Source organism: Salmo salar, chromosome ssa05, assembly GCF_905237065.1.
Source record: "Salmo salar chromosome ssa05, Ssal_v3.1, whole genome shotgun sequence".
Classification (NCBI taxonomy): Eukaryota; Metazoa; Chordata; class Actinopteri; order Salmoniformes; family Salmonidae; genus Salmo; species Salmo salar.
Window position 1 is genome coordinate 37,893,128 of NC_059446.1, and position 22,814 is coordinate 37,915,941.

The 22,814-nt window shown below is 44.0% G+C and overlaps 1 protein-coding gene across 2 annotated transcripts; it reads left to right on the plus strand.

Annotated features, from left to right (window-relative positions):
• Nucleotides 1-265: 265 nt before the first annotated feature.
• LOC106604789 (F-box and WD repeat domain-containing 11-A) lies at nt 266-22,077 on the plus strand. 2 transcript variants are annotated; one of them, XM_014199824.2, is made up of 14 exons: nt 266-1,169; nt 3,325-3,429; nt 4,972-5,043; nt 5,226-5,448; nt 10,212-10,398; nt 10,508-10,598; nt 11,010-11,147; nt 11,551-11,669; nt 14,193-14,442; nt 14,633-14,751; nt 20,440-20,550; nt 20,648-20,726; nt 20,820-20,984; nt 21,048-22,077. In XM_014199824.2, the coding sequence occupies exons 1-13, from the start codon at nt 1,131-1,133 to the stop codon at nt 20,979-20,981; spliced, it is 1,695 nt and encodes a 564-aa protein (XP_014055299.1). In that variant the 5' UTR covers nt 266-1,130; the 3' UTR covers nt 20,982-20,984; nt 21,048-22,077. The 2 variants fall into 2 exon arrangements, with proteins under 2 accessions (XP_014055299.1, XP_014055300.1); XM_014199825.2 differs by lacking the exon at nt 3,325-3,429.
• Nucleotides 22,078-22,814: the final 737 nt, after the last annotated feature.

The window sequence follows — 22,814 nt, forward strand, 5'->3', positions numbered from 1 at the left end:
GTCTACAATCCTGTGGAGAGGCTGGCCTTCCCAGAGCGGCTGGCTCTTCCTGCTTCCCCACCAATGAAAGGTTTCTTTGGCCAATAAGCACCGATGAGTGTGACTGCAGAATGTCTGAATTGTTTTGCTGTAATGATCATCATGGTGCATGCATTTTATTTGGTGTGGAAAGTAAGGATACTAAATTCTAATCAATGAGGACCTTAGAGGTAGATAAACTGGTCAGGTTTTTAAAGTCTCAAATCAATTGCTGTCAAAAAGGTAAGGAGAAGGTGTAATTCAGGAGAAACACATTCTACACTGTCACAAATACATTTGCCCACACATTGCTCATTACATTTTTTTAAATTTGAACCATTATTTAACTAGGCAGGTCGGTCAAGAACAAATTCTTATTTATGATGGCCAAACCCGGACGACGCTTGGCCAATTGTGCACGGCCCTAAGGGACTCCCAATCACGGCCGGTTGTGATACAGCCTGGAATTGAACCAGGGTGTCTGTAGTGACGCCCGAAGCACTGAGGTGCAGTGCCTTAGATCGCTGCGCCACTCAGGAGCCCATCTTGGCCTAAAGATCCCTGTTCGAAGAGATGCATGCCTTGATGTCATTTTTGCCATTTTATGTCCACTTGTCAGTCTTCAAATGATCTGGTGCTTGTTTACTAGTGTACATTACTTTACAGTGTTATATTAGAAGTACTGCAAAATAGGTTTTGCTTGCTCGCTCGCCTTCATGTGCTTCCTTTATGTGCTTTATGTGTTAACATATGACACGAGTCATCTCTGAGACTCATAGAAAGCATATTTGGTATCGTTCTCAAAGTGATGAGTGGTATAGTTTTGATGTGTTTCTCAGAATGGCAGCATCTTCAAACATTTGGCCTTCTGTTAGGGTAATGCCTTGATAGCACGACAAGCCAATCAATGCGGGGCAAGCCAGTTACGGCACGCCTCTAGCAGAGCTTGGCCAGTCAAGAGTGTCGGATTCGTGAGTGGGGGCCCTACCCCCACTGAACACAGCCCTGCCAAGCTGTGGCTGAGCGAAGTGAATGACGTCTCTGCATTTGCAGCCGCCGACGCAGTGTTTGGTTTCCATTTTCACAGCCGAGTTTCTGGGGTGACTAACAACATGGAGCCGGAGATTGAGGACAAAACGTTGGAATTAATGGTAAGCTTTGGTGACATTGACCCCCTTAAGTCGCTATTGGGAACGAAAAGGAGCGGTAGAGGCTTGAATCGAAGGCCGAACGTGGTACCAACCCGAACCGACGGTCGGGAGAGGTGGAGGAAAAAGGAAGGGGAACTAGAAAAAGAGGGAGGGCCTGAAACATCGATATTTTTCCTTTGAGGGTCCTGGTGCAGCGACTGACTAGGTCGTCGAAACCTATTAGTCAAAGTGACAGGATAGTCCCTGATTTTTGCAATGGCCAAATACAATCCATAACCTCATGTAAAATAGTCGAATGGTTTCTGCAAGGCGTCCGCTGAATAAAGTCACGGATTTCGGTGTAGCTTTTCACTGCGGTGACGCTGCGCCACTCGGCCCTGTGTGCCACAGCTAGTTAGCTAACTAGCCTGCTACCTATGTACACAACGTACCTGACTAGTTAGCTGGATAGCTACAGAAATGCATATTCAAGTCTGATAAAGATAATTAAATGTTGCCCACACCATTCCATGTGAATTTCTGAATGTTCTTCTGGCGTGCGTGTTCATGTTTAATAAAGCTGCGTAGAAGGAAGTGCACAACATTAACTCGCGATGGGTATTTTCATTGCTAACGAGTTATTAGTTAAGCAGCAAATAGTTGGCCACCGTGACATTGTGATGCATAAATAATTGTAATTTACTTGATTTCGACAGCCACAGATGGACAGTTGACATTTGTAACAAACTATGTTGTACTTGGTTTTTCCATCTTTTCATTCTTCAATTTACCAAGGTAACGTTAGCTAGCTCGCAGACTTATAGGTAACGTTAGCTAGACTGAACTAGCCACCTGACCAGTCCAAAAGCCAATATATCAGATTTTGGGGTGATGGCTAGCTGTTTGCCCAGAGTTCTACCTTGCACTTTTAATGTTACTAGTTGTTGGTCCGGTGTCCTCTATCAAAAATGACATCTGCCTGTCAATTGGCTAACATTAGAATAATATTTCAGTGTTGGTAACTAGTAGCACGAAACAGATCTACAGTAAGCCTGATAATTACAGTAAAAAGGAACCGATTTGGTTTCAGCCAGCACAACAATCCTCAGCCACCACTGTTTGTTTTGGCAAAGTTAAATTCCACATAACCAGACTCGCTCCTCATACCGCAGCAATGCTGGTATTATTTTCACACTGAATCAGAAATCTCTAGGTGATTTACCTGTAACTAGCTAATGAGACTGTCAAGACTTCAATTGAGTTTTCCCTTGTCCTATTAGGTCAGTCATACCCCTCTCTTTAAACCATTACTAAGCTCAATGGTAAGCATTATTTGACATTGACTAAACCTAAATCAACACAACCACCCTGCAAGTAAACTACATTGATCTTGAGCTAGGATACATGTCATGTTTCTGTATTGCAGTTACCCTCTTCCCTTCCCTGTGTACCCTTTCCCCAACCTAGGCTATATTAGACAGTCCCATTAGATAGCTTACTCGCACTGAATTGACAATGTACATATGTTATGTATGTTCTAGATAATTTTCTGTGTGTTTGTGTATTTTGACCCTATGTAAATCACTAACCACTTCCATAGTGTGAGGATGGAAGAACAGAGGGCGGGGCATTAGCAAAAATCAAAGGCCTTAAAATTGACGAACATGTCCGTTGCGGACTCGTCCCTCCAACTTCTCTTCCTATCCCCACCCACTTCATATATCTAACAATGCTTTTGTGTGTCTGTCTATGCCTTGTGTGTGTAAGTATGTGTTTCTGCGCTCACTGTGCCAATGTGCGTGTAGCTCTAATACTGGTTTTTCCCCTCACTACCCCAACCCACCTTCTCTTCTCATCGTCACGAACACTGGTTTGGTTACACACACCAATCTGTTCTTCACTCTTTCCTATTCTGTTTGGTCATATTTGTCTTCCCTCCACATTTCTCCCATTTCTTCCACTCCTTTTTGTCTATGTATATTCTACCCCCCATTTTCATCTTCCTCCTGCTACTCATCTATCCTCTACCCCGTCAACTCCTTTCCTCCCCCCTCATCTCTCTTGTTCCCTCATCCCTTCCTCATTCTCTCTCTTCCCATCCTTTCTCTCCCATCCCTGTCTCATGCCTCTTTTCTCTCCTTTCATTCCTCTTCCTATCTCTCCTTCTCTCACACAGTGCTCTGTGCCTCGCTCTCTCTGGCTGGGCTGCTCCTCGGTGGCAGAGAGTTTGTGTGCACTCAGGTGCCTGCAGAGCATCCCCTCCACCCGGGCACACAACCAGGTTCTGCTACTCTCTCCTCTTAATTCTGACCTACCTACTGCCCCCCAGCCCCTTACCACACCATGAACTGTGTCCTGCACCCTCCCCAGGCCCCCTTGCCTTCCCGCCTCTTCCTCCCCAAAACATGCTTCTCTCCAGCCCAGCTTACAGGATATCTGGCTCAAGTTCATATTTAGCCTTCTGGAAAAGGGTTGATCAATACAGACAAGCACGCCAGAAAGATGTCTCCCTCTTTCCTTGGTAAAAAGTTGTTTTGGTCAAAGCTGAAGTGACACGAAGACCAAATTTCGATCAAAGATAGCATAAGAGGCTAACCCGTGAATCACAGGAACAGGATTGTACCGAGCCTGGCCAAACCTAGCTAGGTCTTGTCAAAGTGAAAGTAAAGCTTCAGATAGCTAGACTAAGTCTTTCCCTCCCTACTCTAAAGATTTGCATTTTTATTTTTAAGTTCAGACAAAAGTTCCCCAAGTTCACTTGACAAGAGTTGTCTAGTTAATCTGAATTAGATGAGCAGAGTTGGGTCCACTGCTGGCTGGGGTGAAAGGAAGGAGAGGCTACCAGAGCATGTTGCCTGGGGTGCAGTGCTAGGTTGCCTGGAGGTGTGTTGGGCAGGGGATGGTCTAGGAACCCCCCCCCGCCCTGCCTGTGTTAGGGGGGGGGGGGAAGTGAGGGGCGCCATGGTATGCTCGCTGTCTCTAGCAGCCTGTCCCTAGGCTTGCTCTGTCTGTCTCTGTCTTGTTAGTTTGTCTGCTCTGTATGGCACTGCTGCATGAACACCAGTGTCCGCATCAGCCTTGACCCCTGACCTTGTCTGTGTACTTGTCTGACCTGTTACTATTGGTCTGTCAGTCTCTCCACTGAAGAGCGACAAATGATCCAGTGCAATGTCAGTTTCATTTTTGCAGATCAGATAGTGGAGATGTGCTACTGTAGGCTGACTGAGGAAATCCCTTGTGTTTCTCTTCTACATACATCCATACACATCTGGACAGGGTTCTCAATAATCTGTGACAGTATCAGGTGAAGTGTGTGTGGCTGACACAGACATAACACACACAGCCCGTGATTGTTCTAACGTTTTAAATGGGAGAGGGAGTCCGTCTGGTTCAACCTTTTAACAGTACTCCTCCCAGCATTCTCCCTCTGTCTGTGTCTGCATCCCAAATGACACCCTGTTCCCTATATGGTGCTGTGCTTTTGACCCAAAGTAGTACATAGTTTGAGAATAGGGTGCCATTTGAGATGCAAACTGTCTGTTGGAGGGCTGGGTACTATCAGATTATGGTTTCATTACTGCAGGGTTTGTCGAGCAGCCATACCCACATACTCCTGTTTAATTTCCTGTCCAGACTGCACATCACAGGGAGAGGAGATAGAGATCAGCTTTCTTACATTATTAGCTAGCCGTGTGTGTGTGTGCGCGCCATTGTACTCTGCATTCTGCTACCATTTTGCACATTTGTGTTCATTTACCTATTCTTAACAGACACCAAATGAGCTCTAACCATTCATTCCCCGTGTTCTTGTCTCTTCATACAGAACACATCAGTCATGGAGTCTCAGAACCACATAGACGACCTCTCGCCAAAGAAGACCACAGTTCTCACCAAGGTGTGTGTAGGTGGATTATGAGGGTGTGGAATCTGTGTAATATATCTGAGGGATATTACATCCTAAATGTGTAATTGTCCTTGAAAAAGCACTTAAAATGTATGGCAATGGGCAATTCAATTTCAGTGGGGATGGAACCCGTAGTGCCGTGTGAGCGTGCATAACTCTGTCCTCTCTCTCAGCTTAGTAACGGTCCTGTGATGACGGGCTCTCGTAAGCGCCCGTCGGAGGGGAACAACGACAAGGAGAAGGAGCACTGCATCGCCCTCTTTGACCAGTGGTCCGAGACTGACCAAGTGGAGTTTGTAGAACACCTCATCTCCCGAATGTGCCACTACCAACACGGCCACATCAACTCCTACCTCAAACCCATGCTCCAACGAGACTTCATCACAGCACTGCCAGGTAACACACACCTAGGGTTGTTGAGGTGAACGTAACACCGCCACGCCGGGGGTCACAAGTCATGAAGGCAGTCAAATTCCACGTGACTGTTTACTCACGGTAATTTGGCTTCTCCAAGTTCTGATGCTGCTCATGGTCATTGGGTAGCCTACCAAACTTGCTAACTGCCTGGTACTCAGCACTCTGTTGTCCCTCTAATCACTCTGACATCAATGCAAATGTTATTGAAAATCGAATCAAACACTTCATGAGACCTCATGTTGTGCAACATTTCAATAGGAAATGCAATTGCGTGTGAAAACAGAGTGATGGCCTCTACTAAAAAGCGGCGGTTCAGCTTTCTATAGGCAGACCTAATATATTTATTTCTCAACTTTACTAATATTAAGCACATTGCTTATATTTACAACCGGAGTATAGCCTACCTGGCTGGCATGAAAATAAACCATGGGGAAAAGTGTCCTCCGTTAGCTATTTAAGTGCATAGATGAAATGTATTTATTTTCCGCTGCCCCCTGTTTCGGTACAGGTAATGGTCCATTCTAAGTGAAAACAAATTTCACACATACAGTACCAGTCATCATTTTGGACACCTACTCATGCAAGGGTTTTTCTTTATATTTACTATTTTCTACATTGTAGAATAGTTAACAAATCTAAATATATTTTAGATTCTTTGAAGTAGCCACCCTTTGCCTTGATGACAGCTTTGCACACTCTTGGCATTCTCTCAACCAGCTTCACCTGGAATGCTTTTCCAATAGTCTTGAAGGAGTTCCCACATACAGTTGAAGTCGGAAGTTTACATTTAGGTTGGAGTCATTAAAACTCGTTTTTCAACCACTCCACAAATTTCTTGTTAACAAACTATAGTTTTGGCAAGTCAGTTAGAACATCTACTTTGTGCATGACACAAGTAACTTTTCCAACAATTGTTTACAGACAGATTATTTCACTTATAAATCACTGTATCACAATTCCAGTGGGTCAGAAGTTAACATACACTAAGTTGACTGTGCCTTTAAACAGCTGTGGAAATTCCAGAAAATTGTCATGGCATTAGAAGCTTCTGATAGGCTAATTGACATCATTTGAGTCAATTGGAGGTGTACCTGTGGATGTATTTCAAGGCCTACCTTCAAACTCAGTGCCTCTGTGCTTGACATCATGGGAAAATCAAAAGAAATCAACCGAGACCTCAGAAAGAAATTGTAGACCTCCACAAGTCTGGTTCATCCTTGGGAGCAATTTCCAAATGCCTGAAGGTACCATGTTCATCTGTACAAACAATAGTACACAAGTATAAACACCATGGGCCCACGCAGCCGTCATACCGCTCAGGAAGGAGATGCATTCTGTCTCCTAGAGATGAACGTACTTTGGTGCGAAAAGTAAAAATCAATCCCAGAACAACAGCAAAGGACCTTGTGAAGATGCTGGAGGAAACCGTTACAAAAGTATCTATATACACACAAAAAACGAGTCCTATATCAAGATAACCTGAAAGACCGCTCCGCAAGGAAGAAGCCACTGCTCCAAAACCGCCATAAAAAAGCCAGACTACGCTTTGCAACTGCACATGGGGACAAAGATTGGGCAGAACTGAAAAAGTGTGTGCGAGCATGGAGGCCTACAAACCTGAGTCAGTTACACCAGCTCTGTCAGGAGGAATGGGACAAAATTCACCCAACTTGTTGTGGGAAGCTTGTGGAAGGCTACCCAGAACATTTGACCCAAGTTAAACACTTTAAAGGCAATGCTACCAAATACTAATTGAGTGTATGTAAACTTCTGAACCACTGGGAATGTGACGAAAGAAATAAAAGCTGAAATGTAATCATTCTCTCTACTATTATTCTGACATTTCATATTCTTAAAATAAAGTGGTGATCCTAACTGACCTAGACAGGGAATTTTTACTTGGATTAAATGTTAGGAATTGTGAAAAACTGAGTTTAAATGTATTTGGCTAAGGTGTATGTTAACTTCCGACTTCAACTGTATGCTAAGCACTTGTTGGCTGCTTTTCCTTCACTCTGCAGTCCAAACCATCTCAATTGGGTTGAGGTCAGGTGATTGTGGAGGCCAGGTCATCTGATGCAGCACTCCGTCACTCTCCTTCTTGGTCAAATAGCCCTTACACAGCCTGGATGTGTGTTTTGGGTCATTGTCCAGTTGAGAAACAAATGATTGTCCCACTATGCACAAACCAGATGGGATGGTGTATCGCTGCAGAATGCTGTGGTTGCCATGCTGGTTAAGTGTGCCTTGAATTCTAAAGAAATCACAGACAGTGTCACCAGTAAAGCACCCCAACACCATAACACCTCCTACTCCAAGCTTTACGGTGGGTACCACACATGTGGAGATCATCCATTCACCTACATGCGGTTGGAACCAAAAATCTCAAATTTGGACTCATCAGAACAAACGACAGATTTCCTTTAGTCTAATGTCCATTGTTCGTGTTTCTTGGCCCAAGCAAGTCTCTTCTTCTTATTGGTGTCCTTTAGTAGTGGTTTCTTTGCAGCAATTTGACCATGAAGGCCTGATTCACACTGTCTCCTCTGAACAGTTGATGTTGAGATGTCTGTTACTTGAACTCTGTGAAGCATTTATTTGGGCTGCAATATCTGAGGCTGGTAACGCTAATTAACTTATCCTCTGCAGCAGAGGTAACTCTGGGTCTTCCTTTCCTGTGGCGGTCCTCATGAGAGCCAGTTTCATCATAGTGCTTGATGGTTTTTGCGACTGCACTTGAAGAAGCTTTCAAAGTTCTTGAAATTTTCCACATTAACTGATGTTCATGTCTTAAAGTAATGGACTGTTGTTTCTCTTTGCTTATTTGAGCTGTTCTTGCCATATAGCCATGGTCTTTTACCAAATAGGGCTATCTTCTGTATACAACCCCTACCTTGTCACAATGCAACTGATTGGCTTAAACACATTAAGAAGGAAAGAAATTACACAAATTAACTTTTAACATGGCACACCTGTTCATTTAAATGCATTCCAGGTGACTACCTCGTGAAGCTGGTTGAGAGAAGGCCAAGTCTCCAAAGCTGTCAAGGCAAAGGGTGGCTACTTTTAAGAATCTAACATATAAATTAATTTAAATTTGTTCAACACATTTTTTTGGTTGCTACATGATTGCATACGTGTTATTTCATAGTTTTTATGTCTTCACTATCACTCTACAATGTAGAAAATAGTTCAAATAAAGAATCCATGGTATGAGTATTTGTGTCCAAACTTTTGACTGGTAATGTATATTATTTAATCTAATCTATGTAAAGGCAAGATTAAATCAATAATAGTTTCATCTTGCCTTTACATAGATTAAATAATATGTTACCAGCAGTGCGGCAAATGCAATTATGCATGTAATCCTTTTTATAAAGGTGCATTTTTATAGTGAAAATTATCTTCCCCAAACTTGAAACTCACGCGCTGTTTATGTATGCCAGTTAGGCTCTTAACCCCTTGCAAAGCGGATTAATGTGCTTAATTTTAAGAAGTTATTTGGCCATTTTAGTTGTGATACAAACTTTATAGAAACATATAGGCCTATGGGCTAGGGGGCTACATGAGGTGTGTGACTGATTTGGGAAAAGTCGCAAAAAATGTAAATGAATACAAGTGATAGTCTGATGGGTAACAATATATCCTTTTTTATTCAGCTTTGTTCAATTGTACTCGTCATAACATAAAATAATGCCACGGAATTCTAAGCAAATCTTGTCTGCTAAATGAACTAGTGTAGCCCACAGCCATTTGGCATAGTCACATCAGGACCTAACATAAGGACAACTCAGAGTCTGCTATTATTTTCTTCTGTAATAGACTATATTTTCTTCACATCATGCTTCTTTAGACCTGTCTAAAATAAATAATGGATTTATTGTGAAGGTGTAGGCTATAATACATGGATTTGTTAGACTTTTTGAAATGTAGGTGTTTCAAAGGTCTGCATCAGTGGCTTGTAGTATGTGTGGAAGCCAGGAGATGCTAAATGTGCATGTTAATTAACGGTCAATTACCGTGAGACCAACAGTTATTTGCTTGACAATCACCGGCTGACAATTTCGTGACTGCCACAACCATACACACCCTTTAACCTTTTTTCCGGACACACGTTCAACTTCTTCTGGATGCTTCCACTAGAGTCCAGCACAGGAATGCATTTTGAGCCTGAGCCCTACCAATGCCCGTGACGTTCAGGCCCGATTCCTTCTGCCTAATTTAAGGCCCAGCCCGGTCCCAACCCAAAATTAGAAATAACTACCCTCCATTAGCTTCTGGTCTCTGTCTGTTCTCCCCCTCCCTTCACTGCTGCATGCACTCTGCTGCTAACCAGCCTGTCTGAGTATCCATAGCAACGGCTCCGCCTTGGGCTGCTCAATGACGAGACGTGAGAGCGCAGTTAGCGGCTAGCTGTTAGCAGTTAGCCGTTAGCTAACTACTTTTCGTCACTTTAATCTCCGCAACGTTATTATTTCCTGTGACAAAATCTCTCCTGACGACACGGACAATATTCTGGTCTGTTTGACGAGGTTAAAGCACTTCTGCCACCATGGTAGGCAGGTATGACTGTAGGCTACTGCACAGCAGATGGCGAGCGACTGGCGGAAAAAAACGGAGCTACCCGGGCCCCTAACCTGATGTCTAGTGTCAGGTAGCAGAGCTCCATCTTCCACACACTTTTTCACTCCTTCACACACCCAACAAACACTTACACCCCATCTCTCTCGCTCTCTCTCTAGCCCAGGGTCTGGACCACATAGCAGAGAACATCCTGTCGTTCCTGGACGCGCAGTCTCTGTGCTCGGCGGAGCTGGTGTGTAAGGAGTGGCAGAGGGTGATCTCGGAGGGCATGCTCTGGAAGAAACTCATAGAACGCATGGTCCGCACAGACCCCCTCTGGAAAGGCCTGTCGGAGAGGCACCAGTGGTGAGCATGAACACGAACGCTCGTCGAGCTACTGGAGACGGAGACGCACGGATAGGGAAGTTCTGAAGATTGATTTCTCATTGGCTTATTGTTCTGTCCGTCATCTCAGGGAGAAGTATCTGTTCAAGAACCGAACGACAGAGGTCCCGCCCAACTCCTACTACCACTCCCTGTACCCCAAGATCATCCAGGACATAGAGGTTAGACTGTTGCTCTGTCCACAAAAAACAACCTCGCCCTTCAGGCGGTGGCTACGTCTCAAATTTCACCCTGTTTCCTATTTAGTGCACTACTTTTGACCAGGGCTCTGGTGACCTTATGTAGGGAATAGGGTGCCATTTGGGGGTGAGCGTGATTTTAAAAACGATCAGTAAGGTTGATTAATACTTTTGATGAAGGGATCTATTTTAGTCTCACCCAGCGTTGCTATTTTTCCCCATCCGATGTGTTTTTCCTCCCTCATATATATCCACTCTTTCCTCTGTTTTCTTCTATCCCCCTATTGTCTTTGCGTGTTTCCTCTTGACATCTCTCTCTCCTTCCCACTACCTGTCAACCCCCTCTTTGCTCTCCTCACCTCTACCCCCCCCATCTCCTGTGTGTGTGTGTAGACTATCGAGGCTAACTGGCGGTGTGGCAGACACAACCTGCAGAGGATCCAGTGTCGGTCAGAGAACAGTAAAGGAGTCTACTGCCTCCAGTACGACGACGATAAGATCATCAGCGGCCTGAGAGACAACTCCATAAAGGTGCGTGAGTCTACTTGTCTTTTTGGACGGGTCAAGATGGATTAATCATCATGTTATTGCAGACTATGCCTTTGTGAAACAACAGCTTGTCTGTATCTCAAAGGAAAGACATGAATTAAGGGATGAAAGGAGTCATTTGCCCACCCTCTGTGTGTTCCACTCATCTGTCTGGCCTGGAGAATGAGGGGGAGGAGGGAGGAAAGGGCTGGCCTTTCCATCTCCAGTGCTCTAGTACACCGGGTTCTCTCCACACTGCATGGGAATGGGGCATGAACAATACTCTGAGACCAGCTTACCCTGACCCACATCTGCTGCTGCTCACTTTCTCTCCCTTCCTCAGGCTCACTCCTCATTTTCTACTCTCTCTCTCTCCTGCCTTCTCCTCCTCCCTCCATCTGTGTAGATCTGGGACAAGCAGTCTCTGGAGTGTCTGAAGATCCTGACAGGTCATACAGGGTCAGTGTTGTGTCTGCAGTATGATGAGAGGGTTATAGTCACTGGTTCCTCCGACTCCACTGTCAGGTATGACAGTCATTTTATATATATACACACACACACACACACACACACACACAGAGAGAGGGGCTTTGTCCAAATGCAACCCTATTTCCCATGCAGTGCACTAGTTTTCACCAGGACCCATGGGGCTCTGGTCAAAAAGTAGTATACTACCATATATGGAATAGGGTGCCGTTTGGCGGGATAACCTTACACTGCCATCTATGTCGCTATATTACCGACTACTTTAGCCACCCGGTATGTCTTAGCCACCCGGTATGTCTTAGCCACCCGGTATGTCACAGTGTAAAGCCCATAGCCACCTTCAGTGTCTTTGGAAAGTATTCAGACCCCTTAACTTTTTCCACATTTTGTTACATTACAGCCTTATTCTAAAATTGCTGAAACAGTTTTTTTCACCTCATCAATCTACACACAATACCCCATAATGACAAAGCAAAAACAGGTTTTTAGAATATGTAAGTATTCAGACCCTTTACTCATTACTTTGTTGAAGCAGCTTTGGCATCGATTACAGCAACGAGTTTTCTTGGGTATGACGCTACCAGCTTAGCACACCTGTATTTGGGGAGTTTCTCCCATTCTTCTCTGCAGATCCTCTCAAGCTCTGTCAGGTTGGATGTGGAGCGTCGCTGCACAGCTATTTTCAGGTCTCCAGAGATGTTCGATCGGGTTCAAGTCCGGGCTCTGGCTGGGTCACTCATAGACATTCAGAGACTTGTAGAAGCCACTCCTGCTTTGTCTTGGCTGTGTGCTTAGGGTCGTTGTCCTGTTGGAAGGTGAACCTTCACCCCAGTCTGAGGTCCTGAGCGCTCTGGAGCAGGTTTTCATCAAGGGTTTCACTGTACTTTTCTCTGATAATCTTTGCCTGATTGGTGGAGTGCTGCAGAGATGGTTGTCTTTCTGGAAGATTCTCCGGTCTCCACGGAGGAACTCTGGAGCTCTGTCAGAGTGACCATCGGGTTCTTGGTCACCTCCCTGATCAAGGCCCTTCTTCCCCGATTGCTCAGTTTGGCCGGGCGGCCAGATCTAGGAAGAGTCTTGGTGGTTCCAAACTTCTGCCATTTAAGAATGATGGAGGCCACTGTGTTCTTGGGGACCTTCGATGCTGCAGAAATGTTTTGGTACCCTTCCCCAGATCTGTTCCTTGATACAATCCTGTCTCACAGCTCTACAGACAATTCCTTTGACCTCATGGCTTGGTTTTTGCTCTGACCTGTCTACTATATAGACCGGTTTGTGCCTTTCCAAATCATGTCCAATCAATTGAATTTACCACAGGTGGACTCCAATCACGTTGTAGAAACATCTCAAGGATGATCAATGGAAACAGGATGCACCTGAGCTCAATTTCGAGTCTCATAGCAAAGGATCTGAATACTTAAGTAAATAAGCTATTTCTTTAATTTTTTGTTGTTGATATATTTGCAACTACGTCTAAACATGTTTTCACTGTCATTATGGAGAATTGTGTGTAAATTGCTGAGGATTTTTAAACTTTAATTCATTTTAGAATAAGGCTGTAACGGAAGAAAATGTGGGAAAAGTATATGATAGAAATACATCTAGAATGGACATTGTCAACCTAGAAACGTGACTAAAAAGTTGTCTTGGTCAGGATAGCCAACCGTCTCCACATCCGTCTTGGTTTCGCCCAATACCCACCACAGCCAAACATAGAGCCTTCTCTCTCTGCCTTGAGATCTGTCTGTGGTCTATCTATATATGAAACCTTCTAGCCCTGTCTGCTCATTTATTTATAGCTAGTTGAGGAGTGCTAAACTGCTGGCCAGCCATCTCTGTCTCTTAGATGCAGCAGCTATATCATTTGTGAATGCCAGTCTCTCTCTACCACACTTGTGTTAATAATCAGTACTTCAACTCTGTCTTCTGTAGCTACACACAGAAGCTACACACACACTCTAGTACACAGGGAAGAGATTGATATTTAAATGAAATCGTCAACATTTCTCACCTTCCAGTATAAGGCTAGCTGTTAGATTTCCTATCTGTAAGAGAGTTGTGGTAGTCAATATGGTTAGTTAACATTTACAATGTCCAAACCTGAGGCGAGAGAGGGTGTGTGTGTGTGTGTGCGCGCCAGCCCATGCCAGTCTCGGCTGCACACAGAAGCTCAACCTTCACACACTCATTACTTCACACACTCCCTGGGAGGTATCCAAGGAAAATGTGACTTCACTTCCTTAGCGACGGCTTGACGGGCACTTGTTTGTGGCTTTGAGTCTCAGCTTTTCCAGTGTGCGTTTTGAGTTTGTGTGTGTTTGATTTTCCCCCCGTCCCCCCGTCGTACAGTGGAACTCAATAAAAACGCTCTTAACGGCTGGTCCCTGGTGTGGGGTGTGTTGACTGGGACGGCGCGGGGTCCAGCCTTGGCCGCATCGGTCTGTTTAGCAGAGCCTTCGTTAATCAGTCTCGTTCTTTCTTTTTTCTAATATTCCTCCCCTCTTTCTCGTTCTCCTCCACCCTCCCCTTCTTCTCCTCTCTCCGTCTCCCCCGCTCACCCAGGGTGTGGGACGTGACGTCGGGCGAGGTATTGAATACCCTGATCCATCACAACGAAGCGGTGCTCCACCTGCGCTTCTGCAACGGTCTGATGGTGACGTGTTCCAAGGACCGCTCCATCGCCGTGTGGGACATGGCCTCGCCCACCGACATCAGCCTCCGGCGGGTCCTCGTGGGTCACCGCGCCGCCGTCAACGTGGTCGATTTTGACGACAAATACATTGTGTCGGCGTCAGGGGACCGCACCATCAAGGTGAGAGGTGTGTGTGTGTGTGTGTGTGTGTGTGTGTGTGTGTGTGGATCATGAGATACAAAATGTGGGGCTAGTGTGTTAGCGAGTATGTGGGTGCACATGGGTATACCTTGTCTCTACGAGATTAGATATTGGAGTCGTTTCCTGTGAATATTGATGTCCGTCTCCCTCTCTCTGCTGCCCCCTGTAGGTGTGGAGCACCAGTACGTGTGAGTTTGTGCGCACGCTAAATGGACACAAGCGAGGCATCGCCTGCCTGCAGTACAGAGACAGACTGGTGGTCAGCGGCTCCTCAGACAACACCATACGGTAGGAGACTGGCCCTGTCCTAAATCTGTCCTGCCTACTACTGTACTAATCATCCTACATACTATTTCTAACATAATGCTCAGAAATAACGTATGCAGTGAGCAATAAGTATCTACGTACTAGACTCACCCATACTGAGAATGCGTCAGCTAATGCACAATGGTGACGTTTCCCATCGTTTGTTTGTTTTGGTGCAGCGCGTCCCCTTGTCTGATTATCAGCTGTTGTCAATCACACATGGGTCTGAAAAGGTGATTTTCATACTCGATAGCATGCAGTGAATCCGTACTAGGTGAAAAGCGGAAACGAGTATGACATCCTGGCATTTAAAACATACGTTTTTTCCCCTCTCCAGTTTCTCTTACTGTAAAACGTTATATTTTCACATATGCTAAATGCCTGCTATTTAGAACAGGTTATGGGTATTTGCACACAGCCAGTCTGTGATAGCTTGTTTCACTGGGTTTATGGGGCATTGTAGGATGTGTGTGTGTCAGGTAGGTAGTGCGTTTGGAAGGTATTCACGTCCCTTGACTTTTTCCACATTTTGTTACGTTTCAGCCTTATTCTAAAATTGATTAAATTGTTTTTTTCCCCTCAATCTACACACACTACTCCATAATGACAAAGAAAAAACAAGTTTTCAGAAATTTGTGCAGATTATTACAATTATTATATTTACATAAGTATTCAGACCCTTTACTCAGTACTTTGTTGAAGCCCCTTTCACAGTCATTACACCCTTGAGTCTTCTTGGGTCTGACACTACAAACTTGGCACACCTGTATTTGGGAAGTTTTTCCATTTCTTCTCTGCAGGTCCTCTCAAGCTCTGTCAGGTTGGATGGGGAGTGTCGCTACACAGCTATTTTCAGGTCTCTCCAGAGATTTTTGATCAGGTTCAAGTCCGGGCTCTGGCTGGGCCACTCAAGGACATTCAGAGACTTGTCCCGAAGCCACACCTGCGTTGTCTTGGCTGTGTGCTTAGGGTCGTTGTCCTGTTGGAAGGTGACCCTTCACCCCAGTCGGAGGTCTTAACCTGCTCCAGAGCGCTCTTCATCAATGATCTCTCAGTACTTTGCTCCGTTCATCTTTCCCTCGATCCCGAGTAGTCTCTTGGTCCCTGCCGCTGAAAAACATCCCCACAGCATAATGCTGCCACCGCCATGCTTCACCGTAGGGATGGTGCCAGGTTTTCTCCAGAGGTGACGTTTGTCATTCAGGCCAAAGAGTTCAATGTTGGTTTCATCAGACCAGAGATTCTTGTTTCTCATGGTCTGAGAGTCATTAGGTGCCTTTTGGCAAACTCCAAGCGGGCTGTCATGTGCATTTTTACTGAAGTGTGGCTTCCGTCTGGCCACTCTACCATAAAGGCCTGATTGGTGGAGTGCTGCAGAGATGGTTGTCCTTCTGGAAGATAACCCCTGTCTCCACAGAGGAAGTCTAGAGCTCTGTCAGAGGCCCTTCTCACCCGATTGCTCAGTTTGGCCTGGCGGCCAGCTCTAGGAAGTCTTAGTGTTTTCAAACGTCTTCCGTTTAGGAATGATGGAGGCCACTGTGTTCTTGAGGACCTTCAATGCTGCAGAAAAGTTTGTACCCTTCCCCAGATCTGTGCCTCGACTCAAACCTGTCTCAGCGCTCTACGGACAATTTAATCCATTTTAGAATAAGGCTGTAACGTAACAATGTGGGACAAGGGGAGAGGTCTGAATACTTTCCGAATGCACTGTGGATATAGACACACACAGAGTGTACAAAACGTTGAGTTGCACCCCCCTTTTGATCTCCAAACAGCCTCAATTCGTAGGGGCATGGATTCTACAAGGTGTCGAAAGCGTTCCACAGGGATGCTGGCCCATGTTGACTCCAATGCTTCCCACAGTTGTCAAGTTGGCTGGAGGTCTTTTGGGTTGTGGACAATTCTTGATACACATGGGGTGCATGAAAAACCCAGCAGTGTTGCAGTTCTTGACACTAACCGGTGCGCCTGGCACCTACTACCATACTCCGTTCAAAGGCACTTAAATCTTTTGTAATCTATGTCTCAATTGTCTCGAGGCTTAAAAGTCATGTAACCTGTTCCTTTCATCTACACTGATTTGGAAGTGGATTTAACAAGTGACATCAATAAGGGATCATAGCTTTCACCTGGATTCAGCAGGTCAGTATGTTATGGAAAGAGCAGGTGTTCATATACAGTACCAGTCAAAAGTTTGGACACCTACTCATTCCAGAGTTTTCCTTTATTTTTACTATTTTTTACATTGTAGAATAGTAGGGAACACATCAAAACTATGAAATAACATATGGAATCATGCAGTAACCAAAAAAGTGTTAAACAAATCCAAAATATATTTGATATTCTTCAAAGTAGCCACCCTTTGCTTTGATGACAGTTTTGCACACTCTTGGCATTCTCTCAACCAGCTTCATGAGGTAGTCACCTGGAATGCATTTAAATGAACAGGTGTGCCTTGTTAACTTTCTAGATCGTTTTCCTTTGACGCTCGAGCAGCTAATCCCTAGATGTGGGGGGGGGTGTAGAGCGCTATGGGACTACAGTTAAAAAAAAAAGATATGTGGACTTTGTTTGCATTGCTTGCTAGTAAATAAATAAATCTGTGTTATAACATTTTTTTGGATGTGTCTGACTATTCATTAATTATTCAACAGCAGTTGACAAATTTGTTCTGACAGGCCTGTAATGCACTAATGTTTTGTCAAATGGACAATGCACCAATCCTCCAACCTGGAGTGATATAATTTTATACAGAATCTTTTCTTCGTTTATGTACTAATCAACGCTGATCAGGCGTAATTGCCGCCTTCCTAATTTTTATGAATGCCCATGTGGTAGCCTACAGTATGTAAAACAGGCATTTTACCGTTAATCCCTGTCATTTCTGCCTGTATTAAATGCAGTAATTGGTCATTCTTGGAGTGGAAACGTTGTTTGTTGTTACACTTGTGAGTAACAAGTCTTACCATTTAGGAGCTCCATGTCCGCATGCGTCTGGTTTCCCTGTTAATACATTTTTTTTTCTTGAACCTTTATTTAACTAGGCAAGTCAGTTAGGAACAAATTCTTATTTACAATGACGGCGTACCAGGGAACAGTGGGTTAACTGCCTTGTTCGGGGGCAGAACGACATTTTTACCTTGTGAGCTCGGGGATTCGATCCAGCAACCTTTTTGGTTACTGGTCCAACGCTGTAACCACTAGGCTACCTGCCGCCCCAGATGTTGATGGAGCGCATGCGCCTGAGCACGCATAGAAGTACCTGGCCTGCTTCTCGCAAATGTAGTATAGTGCCCAGCTGGGCTTCTCAGAATATTTTTTGTTTGTATACATGTTACTAACAGTATTTGAAAAATCTTTCTAACACTCCTACCCCTCGATAATCAGCATCGCTGATTTTAAATAGGCTATGGACATGTTTCTATTCTGATGATTGATTGTCAATTTCATAATTCAGAAAGTTTCCTAAAGTAGCCTGTCTGGACTCCGTCTCTTTTAAGAATCATGATTTTAATCTTGTAAAAGGCCTATTTTTCAGTAGCTTCGTCTACATTATTTCTCTCATTACGGCGTCTTCTCTTTGAAGAACATATGCCACTGCCGTCAAATGCCTTTCGGGGAAAAGTGGGGAAAACCCATCAGACTTCATTTGAATGGTTTTGTGCATCAAAGTAGGATCTTATATAATTTTTTTCATGCAGGAGAGGACAAGGTAAGCATCTTTATTTTGACTCTTCATGTTGTCAATACTAAAATGCTACAGATTCCCCCCCCCCCCCAACCTGGCGTTTGTTAATTTGTTGATTTTTAATATTTAAAGCTGGGGAGGACTGGCTCATGGTAATGGCTGTAACGGAATAAATGAAACGGAAACCATGTGTTTAATGAGTACGATACCATGTTTGACTCCATTCCAGACATTATTATGAGCCGTCCTCCCCTCAGCAGCCTCCTTAATAACCTGAATAGTAATGAAATGCCATGATAATGAAGTGTTTCAAATAGCTTTTATTTGGACGCATATCCATGTAAACAAGTGTATTAACAGAGTTATGACCTCGCCTTTTTTTTTTACCTCCCCCTGAACTGTTATGTCGGTGACGGTGTACATTGGCCTGGCCAATTACTTCACAATTCATGCCTAAATGACAGTGAAAAGGAAGCCTGTAGAGAATAAAAAATATTCAAAAACATGCATCCTGTTTGAGATAAGGCACTAAAGTAAAACTGCAGAAAATTTGACAAATTAAATGAGCTTTATGTCCTGAATACAAAGTGTTATGTTTGGGACAAATCCTACAGTGTCCTGTGTTGCTCAATTGGGAGAGCATGGTGCTTGCAACACCAGGGTTGTGGGTTTGATTCCCACTGGGGACCAGAATGGAAAAAAAATTGCACTCACTGTCGCTCTGGATAAGAACGTCTGCTAAATTACTAAAATGTACACATCACATCACTGAGTACCACTTCATGTTTTCATGCATGGTTGTGGCTGCATTATGTTATGGGCAGTGGTGTAAAGTAATTAAGTAAAAATACCTGAAAGTACAACTTAAGTAGTTTTTGGGGTTATCTGTACTTGACTTGACTGTTTTTTATATTTTTTACAACTTTTACTGTTACGTCACTACATTCCAAAAGAAAAGAATGTACTTTTTACTCCCATTTTTCCTGACACCCAAAAGTACTCGTTACATTTCGAATACTTAGCAGGACAAGAAAAGGGTCCAATTCGCACACTTCTCAAGAGAACATCCCTGGTCATCCTTACTGCCTCTGATCTGATGGACTCACTAAACACAAATGCTTTTAAAGCTATCTTGCCGTCTGGTTTCCTTAATATAAGGAATTTGAAATTATTTATACTTTTGATACTTAAGTATATTTTAACAATTACATTTACTTTTGATACTTAAGTATATTTAAAACCAAATACTTTTTATAATTTTACTCAAGTAGTATTTTACTGGGTGACTTTCACTTTTACTTGAGTCATTTTCTATTAAGGTATCTTTACTTTTACTCAAGTATGGGTATGCTTGTCATTGGCAAGGACTAAGGAGTTTTCACCAGACACACGGAGATGAGTTCACCTTTCAGCTGGACAAAAACCTACAACACAAAGCCACATCTATACTGGAGTTGCTTACCAAGAAGACCGTGAATGTTCCTGAGTTAGTTTTGACTTCAATCTATTAGTACCTGAAAATGGTTGTCTAGCAATGATCAACAACCAATTTGACAGAACTTGAAGAATTTTGAAAAGAATAATGAGCAAATGTTGCACAATCCAGGTGTGGAAAGCTCTTAGACTTACCCAGAAAGACTCAGCTGTAACCGCTGGCAAAGTGCTTCTTCAAAGTATTGACGAGTGTGTGTGTGAATACTTATGTAAATTAGATTTCTGGTTGAATCTGTGCTTTCACTGCTCGACTGAGGGGACCGTACAGGTAATTGTATGTGTGGGGTACAGAGGTAGCCATTAAAAACATCCTATTAAACACTATTATTGCACACACTGAGTCCATGCAGCGTATGTGACTTGTTAAGCACGTTTTTACTCCTGAACTTATTTAGGCTTGCCCTAAATAAAGGGTGCGAATACTTTTCTGAAGGGTGTGTGTGTGTGTGTTATATAATTGTTTGTGTGAACGTATTGTTCCTTTCCAGGTTATGGGATATTGAGTGTGGAGCGTGTTTGCGAGTGTTGGAAGGTCATGAGGAACTGGTCCGCTGCATTCGCTTTGACAACAAGAGGATTGTCAGTGGTGCCTATGACGGGTGAGTCACACAGACGCACATTGAGTTTATAGATTTGTAAAAAGACATTCGCACACGCACTGCTGTTCTCTACTGACCTTGTCTCCTCTCTCTGCAGTAAGATCAAGGTGTGGGACCTGCAAGCTGCCCTGGACCCACGAGCCCCAGCCAGCACCTTGTGTCTGCGCACACTGGTGGTGAGTATCTTTGTGTGCTTTAATCTTTTAACGTCTGGTCTGTTGTAGACCGTAGCGTTACGTGGTTGTCCTGTGTGTGTGTGTGTTTTTCAGGAGCACTCGGGGCGCGTGTTTCGGCTGCAGTTTGACGAGTTCCAGATCATCAGCAGTTCCCATGACGACACCATCCTCATCTGGGACTTCCTGAACGTGTCGACCAATGGACAGTCAGAGGGCCGGTCCCCCTCACGCACCTACACCTATATCTCCAGATAGCAGGTAACACACATGCACACGCGCACAACTCTGGCTTGGAGTTTCTGACCCGTCTCTGTCCTTCAGGTGGCGCCATCCACTGCAGCGAGTCTTGGAGGAGCTGAGATCTGATTGGCTGATGGAGGGTGTGTTGCAGAGAGGAGCTCAACTCGTCTTCTTCCTCATCCTTCTGTCCATACACCCATTCTGACATGGACTTAAGTCTCCCACCACACCCCTGAAACACACACACACACTGCAACTTTTCCTGCAGTTGAACACACACCCACACATTCATATTATATCACTATCTTATGTTCTCCAGTCTACACTAACCCACCACAGTAAAAAATGTTTTACATATCTTACACCAAACATGACCTAATCACTTACCTTAAGAAGTCCTACCATAAGCTCTAGTTCTTCAGTTCTCACCCCCAACCCTACCTAGACACACGTGCCCGTATGGATGGAGAATGACCTTGGTGCTGCGGTGTGGGAGAGAGAGACTTTTATCTCGGCTCTGAGTGAGGAAGGATGAGGGATGAACACTTGTTCGGAACGCGGAACACACGTGCGCGTGTGTGTGTGTGTGTGTGTGTGTGTGTGTGTGTGTGTGTGTGTGTGTGTGTGTGTGTGTGTGAGTGAACCTGTGAAATGCGGCATAGACTAATAGAAAGACTGGCTGTATTGCTCCGTCACCATGGAAATGGATGTGCATGTTGAGGTTGCCGGGATACGTCGTCCCGTGCGACACCTATGCTCTTTCCTTTTACGGCTGTTTTACTTTCTGAATGTTTTTTATTCTTTTGTTTTTATATTTTATTTGACAAATGATTTTGTTCTTAGTAAAATTATACTAAGCATTGTAGTTCTCTTTCTGTCTCTTATTCTCATTGTCTTTCTCATTCACTCTTCTCAGTCGTTTCCGCTCACCATCTTTCTGTCCATCCATGCTCGCTTTAGTTATGAGAGAAGCTGGAACTCTGAATGCAATTTAGCTGTTAACTGAGTCCTCTTGTCAAAATTGTTCTATATTAAAATGATTTTTTTAAAGAAAATGATATTGTGAATAAAGTACTTGACAGTGATTGGGTATTGAGCCAACTAACGTGAATGACTGTGTGTGTCTGTTTGTTTATCCCTTGTGTCATTATTGTGTGTGTGTGTGTGGCTGCATCAGTAAGTGTGCCCAGATGCGTGTTAGCGTCTGCGTCCTTGAAGCTGAAATCTGTATTTGTTGAAAATGCCACGTCCGTTTAGGATATTACGACGACAAGGAGGTTACTTAAAACAACGACCACTGTTCTTTCCCCTCTTACGTCATCGCATGCCCGTTAGAAAACCGGAGAGAATGTACTGCGTTTTTTACTTTTCTATTTTACCTCAGCATTTTTTGGGAAGGACCCATAAGTAAGCGTTCACTGTGAGTCTACACCTGTTTACAAAGCATGTGACAACGTGATTTTGATGTTTTTTTTTTACCACATTACCAACCACTCTACTCTGTTTAATCAACAAAACAATAACAAACGTGCTGGGCCGAACAGTGGTGCTGTGTCACGAAATCTGGATTCTAGCTTTAATGACCGTTTCAACATCATTGCAGATGGGTACCTATACTTGGACGTCATTAACGTGTCCGTTCTCGTCTAAGCTTTTACCACCGGGTGGCGCTCTAACCCTAGTGAATCACTGAGCCTGATATGGTGAAACACTAGTCCTACCCAAGTAGTTACACTGCTAATATCCCATTACAACTTGTTCTAACACACTACCCACTCGTATGAATAGGATAACCAAACCTGTAGGAGCAGTATGTCGTTTTCCTTAGCGACAAGTATTTAGTTTTCC

Coding starts and splice junctions, on each gene's coding strand:
- LOC106604789 (XM_014199824.2), top strand. CDS start 1,131: ATGGAGCCGGAGATTGAGGACAAAACGTTGGAATTAATG. Junction 1,170..3,324: donor ACAAAACGTTGGAATTAATG/GTAAGCTTTGGT, acceptor TCTCTCACACAG/TGCTCTGTGCCTCGCTCTCT. Junction 5,044..5,225: donor AGACCACAGTTCTCACCAAG/GTGTGTGTAGGT, acceptor CCTCTCTCTCAG/CTTAGTAACGGTCCTGTGAT.